This window comes from Sarcophilus harrisii, chromosome 1, assembly GCF_902635505.1.
Source record: "Sarcophilus harrisii chromosome 1, mSarHar1.11, whole genome shotgun sequence".
NCBI classification, from domain to species: Eukaryota; Metazoa; Chordata; class Mammalia; order Dasyuromorphia; family Dasyuridae; genus Sarcophilus; species Sarcophilus harrisii.
The window spans coordinates 362,532,814-362,548,788 of NC_045426.1; the positions used below are offsets into that span (position 1 = coordinate 362,532,814).

Below are 15,975 nucleotides of genomic sequence, written 5' to 3' on the forward strand. Positions count from 1 at the left end.
GACCCACTGAGATCCGAGTCAGGTCATTCCAAGAGTGAAGGCTTGAAGCCATTTACCAATTAGATGACCCATATAAAACAAAATATAAAGGGCAGTTGTGGGAAGATGGCAGCATACAGACATTCACAGATCCCCTGTAAAAACTCCACTGGGACTGAAAGATGAAACCCTCTAGTGGGAAGCAGAATCACTTCTGGACTCCTCCATCCAATCCAAGAATCCCCAAATGTTGGTGTTTCTTTTTCCAAAACACAGCCAGGTGATAAAAGAGTTCAGATCTTTTATTGTGTCCTTCAATATAGCCCGGTTAGCTCAGAGACCTATCTCTCTGCTTGGTTCCAAGAGCTCTTGCAGCTTTGTCCTTGGCTTCTGCCTCTGCTTTCTTCAGCCTCCAGCCAGCACCAAGTTGGAAGATACGATGAATCTCTCTTGCCTCGAAGATAAGGCTTGTAGGCTTTCTTGCAGAGTGCTCCTCTCCGACTCCTGGGAATGCTCCCAAGAAAAACTCTCTCAAGTCCTTCAGAGATCCTGGGATAGACAAACCAGAACAGGCTGAAGACAAAGTCTTAAAAATAGAGAGTAGTCTTGCCTTTTATGCTGCTTGCAGGAACTTTCTGAGCAGAGCTTTCCCAGAAGCCAAGCCACTAAGAGTGACTTGGGAGGGGTAAAGGGGAAAGGTGGGCAGGAGTGCCTCTGGCATGCTCTGACTAAGCCAAACAGTGTCTGAACCTGGCCTGAATCGTCAGAAATGTGCAGAATCCTGAAATCCACAGGAAAAAGGAAGGATGAGGAAACATCCCAACTTCGGCAGCTTCTGACTAAAAAAGACTGCCATTGTTAGTAACAATATTAAAAATCGCTAAGGAAGCATCCTGGAATAGTAGATAGAAAGCTGGAATCAAGACCAAGGTACATATTCTTTCTCTGACTGGGAACAAGTCATTTAATTTCTCAGTGCTCCAAGCAATTCTCCAAAACCATCAGTTGCAGACTAGGCATCCAATCCATTTCAAAGATGCTGAAAGTGTGGTTCAGAAAGATGAAATACCTTTCAACCCAGGTCTCTCTTTACTTCAAGTGAGCATTAAAAGAAGCACTTTATATCACAATTTTTAAATTGAGGTTTTCTATTTGTTTGTTATATTCATTTCTAAAGATATTCCACACCCTCCTCTACCCAGAAGGTCTTCCCTTTAATCAATGATTTTAAAAAGAAAAAAACAATTCAGCAAAATGGACCAGCAGACCCCCACATCTGAGAGCAAATGCTATATTCAACACCCGGTGTACCCTGCCTTTGGAATGAAGGGAGGCAAGTGCGCTTTCTCATTTCTTTCTCCAAGGCCAAACTCAGCCACATAAGGACACAGGCTTCAGTTATCTTTAATTGCACTTTCTCCCCATTTTGTTTTCCCTGTTGAGCTGACTTCCCTTTCCATCAGATCATCTGTGTGTTCTCATGTTTAATTTCTTGTGGAGAGCAACCTTCTTGGCCACAGTTTCTTTAGCCAAGCACATCATCCATTTAAAAAAAAAAAAATTGCTACAATGAATTACAAGAGAAACCAAAGGTTGTTGAAAATAAAAAGATAGATTTTTTAAAATGTCCTTATCTAAGTTCATTGCCCCTTCTATTTCCCTTGAAATCTATGAGATCATGAACCCAAAGCTAAGCTCTGGCCTAGAAGAAAGTGCTTAATGTTTTTTATTTTTCAATGTCGGGGAACATCTGTCCTACTCCTTTTCTAATAATGCCTCCTTTTTGGTTAATTTTATATTTTTGAGGAAAAGTAGTCCTCTTTCCAACAAGATGAAAAAAAAAACAAAAACAAAAAATCAGTAACAACATCCTTTCCCCACCCACCCCGACCCCACGCCTCCCTGCTTCACTTTCCTGTTTTTCTAGGTTTTTTTTTTAAGGTGATTTTGAGATAATCCCTTTAGATTATTTTTTTTCCATCTTCCCTTGCTCCTCCCCCCTCCCCGCCTCCAACCCTCTCGTTCCGGAACTAGAACTCTCGCGAGATAGCCGAGTTTTCTTCAAGGCTCCCGAAAGCCTTTGCTCTTCCTCTTCCTTTGAGCCGTCCTAGGTGAGTGAAGCGCCCATTTTTGAGTCACGTCTTCAATCCGCTGGGCATCGTCCCCATCGGTCCCTTAGTTCGACCGAATTGAAGGCCTCGGTGAAGGGTAAACCCGAGGCTTCCTCCTGGGCCGCCCATTTGTCTCCCGCTGACTCGGGATGCGGTGTGGAGGCATGGGGGGAGCCCGGGTGCATCCCGCTCCTGCCGAGCGGGTCGGGTGGGGGAGCGGGAAGGGGAGGGCGCGCTCGTTCCAGGTCTTTCTCCGCGACCGCTGGCGCCTCTGGGAGCGGCCGGTACTCCCGCGGTCTCCGCGTCCCCGCCGCGGGGAGGAAGGCAAGGTTTCCTTCTCGGGCCTAGTGTGGGTCTCTGGGGCAGGTTAAGGCGGGCGGCTCTTGGCCGGGAAGCCGCGTTTTACCAGCGCGGGGGTGAGAAAGACTTCTCAAAGCAGGAAGCCTGGGGAGAAAGAAATTGCTGCAAATTTTCCCATGCTGGCCTAGGGAACGGATCGGATTCCAGGTCTTAGCACCCCGTGGGCAATTGTAACTGGGCTGAGACGCAGTGACCGTCTCCTGGACTTGCCGGGTCTCGGTTTGTGCCTTATGTCTCGTAAACCAGTGTTGCTGGCTGTAAAGCCTCAAGATGGGCTAAAAACTGCTCCGTTTGGGGACCTTCTTGGCAAAGACACTGGAGTCGTTTGTTATTTCGTCCTGCGGCTCGTTTTATAGATGGAGGGTAAAAGTGACTGGCCCAGGGTCCCACACGGCTAGGAAGTGTCTTGAGGTCCCATTTGACTTGAGCGCTGATGACTAACTATTTCTAACTCCGTGACTGAGGCTCTATACGCCGTTGCACGTAGCAGCTCTGCGTGTCTGCGTTTGTTGTGCAGGTAGTTTTTGTTGGGAGTGTACCCAGTTAGGGAAGCTTGAAGAAATGAATGCGTGGATATTCTGTAATAGTTGGCTGCAGTGATGACTATTCTTAGGACACCTTTGGATTAACCATGAAAACAATCACTTTCTGAGCAGCTACTTCATTTTAGCTTGATGTTGGGATTTTCATTTTGTTTGCACAAATTGATTTTGACTATTTAAATGGCTACAAAAATGTCCTGTAATTGCTCCCCCAGTATATTTACTCAGGTGCTTATTTGTAAGCCTTGTGAAATTGTCTTAAAGGATACTGAATTGTTGTCTTTTTCCCCTAGGTAATCAGTGAAAATGGTGAGGTACTCTCTTGATCCAGAGAACCCCACAAAATGTAAGTGGAAGTTATGTTTTTATATCATTCAAACATTAAGAATCAGTAATGTATCCTTCAGATGAGAGACTGCTGTAGCACTAAGACCATGGAAGGTTCTGCAATAAAGAGTTGGCCTCTACTAATTTGATTTTTTTTTTTTTTAATCTTCAGCATGCAAATCAAGGGGCTCAAATCTCCGGGTCCACTTCAAGGTATGTGAAATGGTTAGATTCTGAAATAGCTTTTCATTTTGCATATGTTTTATGGAATTAGGGCTATGTATTTGAAGCTGCAATGATGAGTTTTCTTAGGACACCTTTGGATTAACAATGAAAATAAAACAAAACTGAGCAGCTAATTTTGTGAACTGAGGTCCCTAAGGTTATAGTAGATGCTATGTTAATCTTGATCAAAATACTGAAAACGGATAAGGCAAAAGTATAATAAAACAACACTGAAGTTAGTTGCTCTACTTGACAGCACCAACACTAACGTGTGTAATTTTGATCACACTGTCCAAACACTGGGCTCATAAATGCAAATAATTTCGACTGTAACATAGAAGAAATCTAAAAAAATTAATACTGCAGTACAACCATATAATATATTTGCCAACTAATATATTTCTTTAGGAAAATAAAACAAGTATGGTCTGAACAATGATGTGTAGAAAATTTTGGATTTCATGTTACTCATTTTTGCCCTCAAGATACACTTAGAAACAAATGAAAACATACAAAGCAAGCTATGTACAGGATGAAAGCATTGGACTAGGAAAAGCATTCTATAGAAGGTGGGATTTTAGTTGAATTTGTTGGAAAGTAATAACCTTTTTTTTACAACTACTGCTCTTGACTCGGCAATTAAAAATTTTTTTTTGCAGAATACCCGGGAAACAGCCCAAGCTATCAAGGGCATGCATATCAGAAAAGCTACCAAGTATTTGAAAGATGTCACATTGAAAAAACAATGTGTGCCTTTCCGCCGATATAATGGTGGAGTTGGCAGGTGTGCTCAGGTAAGAATTTTTGATTTATTTGTAGAAATATGTGACATTGTTTTTTCTAAATATATTTTAAGTAATCAATTTGGTAGAATAAATTTAAATAGTAAGCTTTGCTTTAAATACTCGTTGCTGTGATGACAATCTTAGGACACCTTTGGATTAATCATGAAAAGAAATCTGTTCTGAGCAACTTATAAAAGTGCAATTATCTGAAAACTAAGCAAATATGTAATTATCAGGGAAATTGCTGAATAAAATGACAAATGATTATTATTTTTTGTTTTAATTTTCAGGCTAAGCAATGGGGTTGGACACAGGGTCGGTGGCCCAAAAAGAGTGCCGAGTTCTTGCTGCATATGCTTAAAAATGCAGAGAGTAATGCAGAGCTGAAGGTAGGCTGAAACAATATGTCCGGGCCAAGTGAATGCTAAAAATTACTTATTTTGAAAAAAAAGTAGCAACTATTAAACTCAACTTTACAATGGTCATGCTAATGATTAAGGTGAAAATTGATCTGATGGCAGTGATGACTCTCTTAGGACACCTTTGGATTAAACAATGAAAATAATCATTTTCTGAGCCATCAAATTGGTAGCATAAGTTTCTGGATGAGGTCAGTCTAATCCAAGGTCCAAATGGAAAAACAAAGTCCCTAAAATTCTATAACACAAGCAACTTGGTCAGATAATAAGCTGAAATTGAATCCTTACTCTACATCTGTTTGATCTTGAACATCTCTTTGAACCATACTTATTTTATGTTTATTTTAACTCAAGGCATTAACTGAATTTCTTCATTTTTCTCCCCACATAGGGTTTGGATGTGGATTCTCTTGTCATTGAGCATATTCAGGTTAACAAGGCCCCCAAAATGCGACGGCGTACTTACAGGGCTCATGGTCGAATCAACCCATACATGAGTTCTCCTTGCCACATTGAGATGATCCTTACTGAAAAGGAACAAATTGTTCCTAAACCAGAAGAGGAAGTTGCTCAAAAGAAAAAGGTAAAAAAAAAAAAAAAAATTCATATTACTGTTAGATTACGGTTGCTATGATGTCAATCTTAGGACACCTTTGGAATAACCATGAAAAAAACTTGAATTCTGAGCAACCCTGGCTTCATTCTTGAACTTTACACTACATTGAAAGATCATTTAGTTAGTTTTGATTTAGTAGTTGGGGCATAAAAGATGAAGTCAGTTTTTATAGTGGAAAAAAAATATTTGATGGTTTCTTTTTTTTTCTCCCCTCCAGATATCCCAAAAGAAATTGAAGAAGCAAAAGCTTATGGCACGAGAGTAAATATGACAGTGCAAATAAAAGTGAAATGAAATGTTTTAACACCAAAAAAAATTTTTTTAAGTATTATCCTTACGTCGAAATGTTGTACATGTGTGTGTGGTTTTTTTTAAGGTTTTCTCAAGTTTTGTTGTTATATGATAGAACATTGAATTTGAGAGGTAAACTTGAGGGTTGCAACTTGACCCTACTGTGTTTTTGTGTTTTCTTTTTTAACCACATGTAATCCAGCTTTGGTAAATCATGTCTCTGAATTGGCTCATACCATATATATGGTGGGTGGGTGTCTTTATGGTATCACTATACCATATAACTGGAATAGTTGAAAAAGTATGACATTAGAGGTGGGTTGACAAAATAGTTGGGGATAATCTCTGGTTTTTGGGTTAATTGAAAATTTTAAATGAGAAATCACTTTGGTCATCAGAGTAGTCAGTCTGAAAGGTGCTGACTTCTGTTTGTAGTCTTCCCTTTGTAACTGATTATACTCTTCACCTTAACTAACTATAGAATAGTGGAAGTGAGTGATATGGGAAAGAGTGTTGAAATGGTTTTAATGAAATAGGACGAGCAACATCAAAGTTGGAGAAAGTTGGCAAATTTTATGTACATTTGCTACAAAGCTTTTTCTGCTTAAGAAGATAGTCTTGTCCAGCTCTTAAGACCTGTGATTGTGCCAATATGGGTGTAGAATCAAAAAGGCACAGACTATCATTGTCAAAGCTAATTGCTCTTCGCATATCCAATTTCACTTCCTCTAAAATACTGAATGTGAATTAAGATTTTGTACCTTTTCCCCTCAACTTGCCTTAATCATAACCTTGGAGAGATTATTTAAAGTTTTTGTTCAGTATATTATTTGTTACATATCTAAAACCTTATTTCAGTATGATTGTTGCTTTCAAATCCTTTTCCATTGTTTTGTTGAGTAATGAGGAGCCTTTTCTCAAATATTCCTCTGGTAATTTGCTTTTGGCTGGAGGGTATGATGGCTGGAGGGGGATGGATGGGAAACTCAGGAGGACTAGCAACTCTGCTGTGAGGACTTGCAAGAGCCCTTTTCAGGCTGCTGAACCACCTTTGGTGTCTTAGATCTGACACTTCTGACTTCTGGTTCCAAAAAGATATTATTGGGAACAGCAGGCACAATGGAATTCTGCAGAAGGCCTAAAACAAATTACTAAGTGATGGGCGTCTCATCGTTTGAGTTGGGTGTTTGCCTCAAACATGTGAAGACTTCCCCCCCCCCCTTCCCTCATAAGAGGCCATCTGTGTTTAGAGCTTGTTCATACATCAAAAGATACCAAGATCATGCACCGTGTGCCCAGACCATTCGTGTTGAATGTTGCCACTAGATTTCAATAACTTGAAACTTTGAGGTTGACTGCTTTGCTCCAATTCAAGAAAACCCTTTGAGGGCCATTCTCCATGTAGGGGAGCCAGGGCTCACTTTAGACCTTGGCAAGTTGCATAATTAAGTTTCTGGTGGTCATCGATCATTTGCTTATAATGGATTACAAAAGGGTTTCGTATAATTTGAGAAATTAGTATCGTATGCCAAAAACTTTTAAATGTTGCTGATCACAAAAGTAATTTTTCTTTTCATTAGATTTCTATTCATGTAGTCCTTCCACCCTTAAGACATATGTCTATCCTTTAAGACAACTCCCTCAAGGCCAATTGGTTTACCCCAAAATGCATGTGACCTATCCCGAAACGCCACTTTTGTTTTTTAAAATGGGTTGCTTCAAGATGATCCATTTTAATTTGTTGACTTATGTTTGCTAGTGAAGAAAGGCGGGACTGAAAAAACATTAATCACTTAGTGCATTGGGGGTTTCCATAAGGAGGGGGCGAGTCGCGATGGAGACCCAGAAAGGATCCATGGGTCTGGAATTGGAGAAACCATGAGTAGGACCTCGCTCCTACTGGGAACTGTCTGCATCATATTTCTGCTTTTCGAGACGGATCCGTGGGCACCGAGGTTGTGGGTAGTGCTGAGGGGGATGGGCTTTTCCTAACGTGGAGGTTGCACAAAAGCGGCCATCAACGGGGGCGGGGAGGAAAGTACTGAGACGGGCGTTTCTCCCGAGTCCGAGAGCCACCAAACCAATACAAGAAAGTATTACGGTTCCGTCCAGCTCTAAAGTTCACGGCTAAGAAATCTCCAAAAGGAACGAAAGGAAAGTGATATATTCCAAGCAGGGATCCGGGAAAAGCTTTGGGGGGATTTACGTCCCCAAGAGGGGCCGGGGACTTGAAACCCAGATGCGCGCGTCCGCAGGAATCCCGGGGTTCCCTGCAGCTATCCTGTGTCCCAGACTGCCGCGCCCTGTTGACGTCGTCCGAAGTCCGGCGGTGGAGGTCCAGGGGGCCGGAGCATTACGGGCGTTTGGGCTCCCGGAACGTCACCAAGACTACGCAGGGAGACTTGACTCAGCTCACGTGACGGGAGCAGGGCGGGCGCAGCGGCCTGACCGGCTTCTTCCTCTCGGCTACCCATTGGGCTCCCTGAGGTCCCGGAAGTGGGGGCGCTTCCGTTCCTGTTTTACTGTCTCCTGGGTGAACTGGGCCGGGGCCAGCGGCTCATTCGGTCTGTCGGTGGGTCCGTGGGCTTGTGCGTGACGGGGGCGGGGGGCCGGGGGTCGTGCGGGTCCCGCAGGGCGAGAGAGAGGAGGGGCGGCGGCAGGCCTGGAGACGGGCGGCCGTGGCCGGGGGCGGACAGGCCTCGGCCTCAGCCGTTGTCAGGGCCCGGACCCCGGCCTCGCTGGGTTCGAAGGAGCCCCTCCGCTCGCCTGAGAGCCCCCTAAGGCAGGCTGTCATCGGGGCCTTTTCCGGTTCCGTGCCGCCCCGGTCTGGTCCTCTGCCCCTGCCAAGCCTGCCACTCAGCTCCCTCTGTTATCTCCCCACCATTGCCCCGCTCTGCGTCTTTCACCGTTCCCATTTCTTCTTCCCTCGTCTCTCAGGGACCCCGAGGGTCGTAGTCTTAGGGCTCTGCCTTTCACCGCCTCCTTCATCCCATCCACTCGCCTTGTTCAACCAGCTTCTCATCTTCCGTTCCAATACTGATATCCGCTTCTATTTTATATACTCTGTGGTATTTAAATCGTTTTCCTCACAGCAGTCCGGTGCATTTCTTAATAACCCGTAAGATAGATTTAAAGGTTCAAGGTTGTAGAGAAAAGTAATTTTTAAATAATAAAAATAGCTCATTTTTTTTTCTAGCGTTTTGTATTTAGTCCTATGAACATCCTTGAAAGGGTAAATGGTACCCTTCTTATCCCATTTTATACATGAGAATGAGCTCAAGGTCTAGTTCAGCTACTAAGTGTCGGAAGTTGTATTCAGAAATAGCTCTTATGATTGTAAATCAGTATTCTTATCATTTGACCACATTTGCCCATATAGTTGAACTTAGACATAGTTTTTCATCTAGTATAACCACCTCATTTTACAGGTTTGGAAGCGAAGATCCAGAGAGGAAGTTGCACAGTCAGTATAGGAGACAGAATTTTAATCCATGTTGTCTTAACAAGTTTAGCACTCTTTCTAGTATACCATACTGTCATTAAAATTTCATAAGTTTAAAAATCTTTCCTTGGAAATTTTTTTTAATTATTATTTAAGATTTTGTGAAATCAGGTGTAAACCAAGCTTTATTTTTATTTTTTTTTTAATTTTATTTATTTATTTTTTAATTTAATAGCCTTTTATTTACAGGATATATGCATGGGTAACTAATTAACTAATTAACAATTGCCAAACCTCTTGTTCCAATTTTTCCCCTCTTTCCCCTCACCCCCTCCCCCAGATGGCAGGATGACCAGTACATTATAGACCAAGCTTTAGCCCTTTTTCTCTTCCCTTGATCCTTTTTTGGGAAGACTTTTTTGGGAGTTAGAGAAGGGCACAGGGCATCTTCAGTTCTATACCAAGTAGACAAGCAGAACTTTTCTCTTGTTACTTTCTCCTGTTGGTGAGATTGGTGCTGAATAAAGAAAACTTTTTCCAAGTTTAGAAGTATTCACCCATTTAGAATTCTAACTCTCCTGGCACATATGAGAAATCTGTTTATAACTACTTTTAACGAAAGGCACTTAGTAGTAAATTTATTTCCTTTTTCCAACTGTGACTTCCTAGATAATATTTTATATAGTTTCTGTAAACATTAATTCAAATTCTGGATATAGTGATAGAAAACAATCATTTTATCACTTATTATTTTAATATGAAATATTTTATGTTTAAAATTCTTAGCCACTTCTTTCTATCCCTGCCCTCAGTACAACCCCTAACTAAAGGTTTGAGGTTCAGTATACTTTCTTTTCTGCCATGCTGCTCCCAGACAGAGCAAGAAGTCTCCTTGGTACCAATGCATATTTAGAAAAATATAAAGACAGGTTTTTTTAGTTCTCTTAGTCTGCCTAATAACTAGTTTCAGAAATTTACATTAAAATATGTAATTTTATCTTATTCCTTAGCTTTTCCATCTTAAAAATATATCTATTTAAAAAATATTACAGCTGTCTCTTGTGTATATGTATATACATGTGTATATGTGTATGTATATATGGATGTATGTACACACACCTATCACCTTTTTGCAAAAATATTCCTCTGTCCTGTTCCTACAGTGAGAAGTATAATTTTTCTGGGCCTTAATTTCCTCCACTTTAAAATGAAAGAGCTGTACTCAATGGCCTTCAAGGTTCCTTTCTGCTCTAGATTCTGTGTTTTTAGTGGACAGACTTATAGATTCTTTCAAATAACCATTTACTTGCTATTTCTACTTGACATTCATCTTTCTGAAGCAGCTCTTGACATAAACATGGTATAGGATTGAATGAATTTTGTTTATAAAACTTAAATTCCCCTGTTATGGTCAGTTCTATATTTTTTTGGAGATTTTTTTTCATTCTCTCTACTCACCCACCCCCTTCCACCATGTTTATGTAGCATGTTATCAAAATATAAATTTCAATACTAGCCTAACCAAAGCAGAGGATTGTTAATTGGATCATGAATTTAGGCTCAGGGGAAATCAACTCTTTAAGTCCTCATTTTTCAAAGGAGGAAACTGAATATAGAGAAGTTAAGACCACTTTTCCATAGTCTCACAAGTAATTAGTGTTGGAGTTGGGCCTCTGATTCCATATTCAGGATTCTTTCCACTATTTACTACCTTTTTGAGTTAACGTCATTCTCTTAATAAAATGCTTTTTTAGGGGGAAGAAAATAATTTATTATATTTATTAAAGCATTATATTCCCACTCCTTAAGTAAATTCAAGTGATTTTAATATTTCTATCCACAAAAAACTAAATTGAAGGTGTTTTTATTTTTACTTCCGTGTGAAGTTTGAGGTGCTTCTTTCAGGTGGATTCTTATCATTCAAATAAAAATGTCACAAAAATCTTAAGAGAAAGATACTGTTTTCAGATTCTAGAAGATTCAGATTCTGATACTTTTAAGTAGGTAAAAAAATGAAATGTAATCATATTTACATAATGCTGAAAGACATGCTTTCTATTAACACTAATTTCCAACTACACATTTTGTTTTAAGAAGCTTTGTTTAAAAAGAGGCAAAAATAGAGGCTTGATCAGGGTATTTCAGGCAAAATCACAGAACTTTAGAGATCTTTTAATCTAATCCCCTCATTTTACATGTGAGGAAACTGAGAATTAGATTCAGTGACTTTCTGAAGGTTTTACAATTAATAAGTAGCAATCCAAGAGAATTTAATGAGAAGTATGCTGGGAAAAACATACATGGGTATATTCAAAATTGTGTGTAAATTGAACTATCACAAATTGCTAAGGGAATTCAGTACTTAAAAACAATTCTTTTGTGAATCCTTTTGTAAAGAAACCAATACTTTTATAAAGTATCCCTCCCCCCAGAGATCCAGATAGATATTCGTATGTTTTGGCTTAGATTTGCCTATAATATTTTTTCCAAAGCCTCAAATCTGCTATTATATGCAACCATTGATTATATGCTTATAGTATTTTTGCATTTGCTACTTGTGTTGTGCAATATTAAAAATGCTTTCTTAGCCATAGTTTTGAAATTTTAAAAATCTTGGTAGGAATTTCTAAATTTTGCTTATGAAACAGAAAAATTCCCAGAAAACTAAAAATTTTTTGTAGAAATTTACAAATATAATCTTATAGTATTGAGTTAGTGTTACATGTTAGCTTACTGAAAAGTCATAATTGCATTACAATAAAAAAAGATATTTCAAATGCATTGATAAATCCTAGACATTCTAAGATGATATAGTAGTTTTCTAATTCATTCCTCAGTGTCAGGTCGGTCTCCTTACCAATCTATCCTCTGTATAACTGCCAAATTGATTTTTGTAAACCAGAAGTCTAATTATATCACTCTTCTATTCAAGAAACTCCCTCTTGATTCAGATTAACTATGAACTCCTATTGGTTTTAAAGCTCTTAAAGCTCTGGCTCCAACCTGCTTCTCCAGGGTTATTGTACATTATTTTCCTTCATGCACTATTTATTCTACTCAATTTTTCCTTCTTACTATTCTCTCGAAACATCCCATTTCCCATTTCTATGCTTTTTGCACAACCCATCCCCATTCCTAAAATGTCTTCTCCCATAAAGTTTCTAGCTTCTTACAAGCTAGAGGAAACAGAGCTTGATCCATTCTCCCCTTCTCCCCATATGTGTTTGCTAATACCTTCCTCTGGAAATTATTCTATACATAGTTTGTATTTAAGGTTATTTTTGTGATTTTTTTTTCCTTAATAGAATAACTTCTTGAGGAGAGGAAATAGTTTTCATTTTTATCTTTGTACTCACAGTACCAGGAATATAGTGTGTACTTAATGCTAATTGAACCAAATGTTATCCCCTGAATCAGCAAAACATAAAATTCTATTAGTGATGTTTGATTTTATTCACATTTTTAAAAAATGAATAACTCATTAATCTCTTTGGACTTCAGTTTCCTGAGCTTGGCACAAAAGGTAGTGTATTAGATTTGGAATAGTAAAACATAGATTTAAAGTTTTAAACTCTTGATATTCATGTGACCATAGTCAGGTCATTTAACTTCTGTGAATCTTAGTTCATCTGTAAAATACAGTAGGTAGTCCCATAAGGTCTCTTATGGCATTAATGTTATCTATTTCTTCTACATATGATACATTTATGGTTATTCTTGCTTAACCAGAATTTAATAGGACATTCCTTAACCATTTTAAGTAACAGTGTACTGTATTTAATTGGCACATAGAGTTCTTGTTTTTAACCCAATTTATTTTTAGATTTATCTAGTTTATTTTCCTTCAAAAGTAATGTTATGCTTTAAAAAGTATAAATGTAGAAAAAAAAACAATCAAGGCATTACTTCATTATAAATTATATCATTTGCACTTTTTTACATCTACAGTTAAGAGCAGTCAAGTCTGAGGAAATGGTGTGCATTCCTTGTATCGTCATTCCTGTCCTCCTTTGGGTCTACAAAAAATTCCTGGAGCCATATGTATATCATCTAATCTCACCCTTTGTCAGTCGTCTATGGCCTAAAAAAAGTCTAAAAGAAAGTCCTGCTGAGAAACTAAGCAAAGGAGACTATAAGGTAAAAACAAAATAATACACAAATGACAAGTAGAGTAAATAGCAAAAAACAAATGTCTTTTGACCTTGTTATTAAGACAAGTTTTAGAAGTTTTCTCTAATAACTGTCAATATGTTTTGAATTCAGTTAGTTTTCTTTGTAAAATATCTACCAGAAAGCAGAAATTGGGCATTAAAAATACTTAACATTTCCTTATCAAGAATTGTTCTTTGAAAGATTAATCTTTTGAATGAACAATATGCATATTTTTGTTTTTTCATCAGTTTTCTGCTGATTTTCACAAAAAAAGCCATACATAGATGGAAAGTTAGTTATGTTGTAACCACATAGTTGGTTGAGTGAGATACAGAAATTTTCTTGAATTGAAATGATTAAATTATTTCTAGATCTTATATTCTCTTGCACAAATGCATATATGTTTATAATTAATACTAGTCTTTATCATCATTTAAATTGCTTGTGCTGTATTGAATCGTTTTTAGCTTTTCAGTGTTAACTATTTGGAAGTAAAATTTTGTTCAGATTTACTGCCCAAATTTATTTTTAAGGAAGCCTCCTGTACAAGTATTGATGCTGTAATAAATTTATATCACTGTTTCTTCTTACAGATTGCAGACACAAATGGAATCTCTACACCAGAACCAACAGAAAGCTGCAACAAAAAGATAGATTAAAGCAATTTGTCCAAAGGATATCTTTGCTTTAAAATAGAACTGATGATATGCAGCAACAACTCTGATATTGTCTTTCACACTTTTCTCTGAGACCAGATATGGGGTAGATATTTTAGAGATCTCCCTAATATACATAGTATTTCTATTTAAATGTTTAAATTATATTTAATTACCTCATTCCTGTTCTTTTTCCTTACTGAAATAGTTTTCATCTCTATTATTGCAAATAACCTAAAGTTTCTACTTTAGGCTAACTTGTTTTAACAATATAAATAAATAGAAATTCACTTTAATAATACTTTGCCTCTCAGTATTTATAAATCCTCAAATCACTTGCATTCATGTGAATTTAACCACAATCCTATCCTACCACTTAGGATTCTCATGAAACATAGTTGGAAGTAATTTTAGATGATAAAAAGTTTTGATTACGAAACTACTCCTGAGGTGTATGCTAGTTTTTTCTGTGAAACAATGATGTGGAAAAATTTCCTATTGAAGAATAAAAAAGGAATTATTGCCCAGTTTACCTGTGAAGAGGATAGTGAGATGTATAGAACTTGATAGAATCTTTTGCTACTTTGAGAAGAAAGAGATAATGTGGATGAATGAGTGACTACTTTAAGAAAGAAAACATCTATATTCATATGGATCTGGATGTGGATGTTGATTCCAGCGATACCAATTGCAACCCATCTTTTACAAGTAAATTCCCTGAGGCAGTGAATCTAGTGTATTAGGAATCCTTCATTTTCACTTAAAATCATGAGAGAACCAACAGAGCACGAGATATTTGCTAGTTATGTCTCATTGTCATCACACAACTAGCCCCGTTTTTTTTTCATTATCATTTCCTAATGGTATGTTTTATGCCAGTTCTTCAAAGTTACTTATTAATGTATTTCATCCTCCCTCCACCATGTACTTTTTGATTGCTCTCTGATTTATACTCATTTTTAATTCTTCAAAGACTAGTGTTCCAAAACTCAATATGAAACTAATAGAATATTGATATTAAGATGACAAACTTTTGATTCTGGGAGAAGTTTGAGGAAATTAAAAAAGCTTTACAATTTCCCAGAGTCAGTCAAGCCACTTCTCTACTTCCTAATTCTAAGCTTCACCTACCTTTTTCATTTGTGTGGGTGTGTTTGTCACACACAAATGGACAAGTGCCACAGGTTTTTGCATTTGACTAAATGTCTTAATGTGAACAAGAGACATTTGGCATCTATTTAGGTTTTCTCTTATGGATAGTTGTGGCTAAATACTTTTTTAGTGGTTATAAATCTTCCAGGAAATTCTATAATGTAGAGACATCCTTTGTATAAACATTAAGTATGAAGTATAAAAATCCACTTCTGTTTTCATGATTACATTTCCCAGAAATTTAGTAAACATTCTCATAGCTTACACTTTTCTCTTCCAATGTTTAGATACTTGTAAAATGAAAATTTTTCTCACATCATTTAGCATATTTGGAATGAATATTTTTCCTAACTTTCTAATGACAGTTATTAAATCCACTGGAAGCCTTCTAGATCATCTGCAAAGCAGCAGCCTGTCAATTTCCTTGACTAATTACAGAGAAGGAAATAATCCTTATGAGAATATTTACTTAATATTCCAGAAAAAGGAAAGGGAAAGTAATAGGATAGCAGTAAGTTTCCTTTAGGAAAAAAAAAATACCTAGACAGTATATAAGTTTCATAAAGAACAAGTTCTCTGTTTATAGATTATCTGTTTACATTAAAATATTTAAGATAGATTGGATGTAGACAACTCTCAGAAGCCCAGAGCTAAGTACAGAACTACCAGTTTAGCAAATAAACTAATCAGTTCAACAAAATTCAACAGAGTGTAAACTATCTCCAGTTACAGATATTTAATGAAAATTTAAATGTTGAACCAAAATAACAAACCTTGTTTAAGAATCCAATTTTTGATGTCAGAGAAAATAGTTGCTGTGAAGGAAATGTTCAGACTTTGGGAGAATTGATGATAGAAGAAAGGAAAACTGGAAACATTCTGATATGTGTACTCAATAGGGAGAAAGATTATGAATAG

General features: G+C 37.7%; 2 protein-coding genes and 5 non-coding genes across 9 annotated transcripts; all 7 read left to right on the forward strand.

Annotated features, from left to right (window-relative positions):
- Positions 1-3,041: 3,041 nt before the first annotated feature.
- On the forward strand, positions 3,042-3,107 carry LOC111718979. Its single transcript, XR_002769319.1, has one exon. It is a non-coding gene; the product is annotated as a small nucleolar RNA SNORD58 (small nucleolar RNA).
- A 123-nt stretch (positions 3,108-3,230) lies between these two features.
- On the forward strand, positions 3,231-5,811 carry LOC100918000 (60S ribosomal protein L17). The gene is made up of 6 exons (XM_012541158.3): positions 3,231-3,338; positions 3,492-3,532; positions 4,204-4,338; positions 4,620-4,718; positions 5,140-5,331; positions 5,582-5,811. The coding sequence occupies exons 1-6, from the start codon at positions 3,299-3,301 to the stop codon at positions 5,627-5,629; spliced, it is 555 nt and encodes a 184-aa protein (XP_012396612.1). The 5' UTR covers positions 3,231-3,298; the 3' UTR covers positions 5,630-5,811.
- On the forward strand, positions 3,610-3,675 carry LOC111718982. The gene has a single exon (XR_002769322.1). It is a non-coding gene; the product is annotated as a small nucleolar RNA SNORD58 (small nucleolar RNA).
- LOC111718978 lies at positions 4,453-4,517 on the forward strand. Its single transcript, XR_002769318.1, has one exon. It is a non-coding gene; the product is annotated as a small nucleolar RNA SNORD58 (small nucleolar RNA).
- Positions 4,845-4,910, forward strand: LOC111718981. The gene has a single exon (XR_002769321.1). It is a non-coding gene; the product is annotated as a small nucleolar RNA SNORD58 (small nucleolar RNA).
- LOC111718980 lies at positions 5,374-5,439 on the forward strand. Its single transcript, XR_002769320.1, has one exon. It is a non-coding gene; the product is annotated as a small nucleolar RNA SNORD58 (small nucleolar RNA).
- Positions 5,812-7,667: 1,856 nt separating the features above from the next.
- On the forward strand, positions 7,668-14,204 carry C1H18orf32 (chromosome 1 C18orf32 homolog). 3 transcript variants are annotated; one of them, XR_002769317.2, is made up of 3 exons: positions 7,668-8,219; positions 13,046-13,234; positions 13,843-14,204. XR_002769317.2 is itself a non-coding variant. In XM_003759540.4 (3 exons), the coding sequence occupies exons 2-3, from the start codon at positions 13,070-13,072 to the stop codon at positions 13,906-13,908; spliced, it is 231 nt and encodes a 76-aa protein (XP_003759588.2). In that variant the 5' UTR covers positions 8,069-8,227; positions 13,046-13,069; the 3' UTR covers positions 13,909-14,204. The 3 variants fall into 3 exon arrangements, 2 of the variants coding, with proteins under 2 accessions (XP_003759588.2, XP_012396613.1); XM_003759540.4 differs by having other exon boundaries at positions 8,069-8,227; XM_012541159.2 differs by having other exon boundaries at positions 8,131-8,219.
- Positions 14,205-15,975: the final 1,771 nt, after the last annotated feature.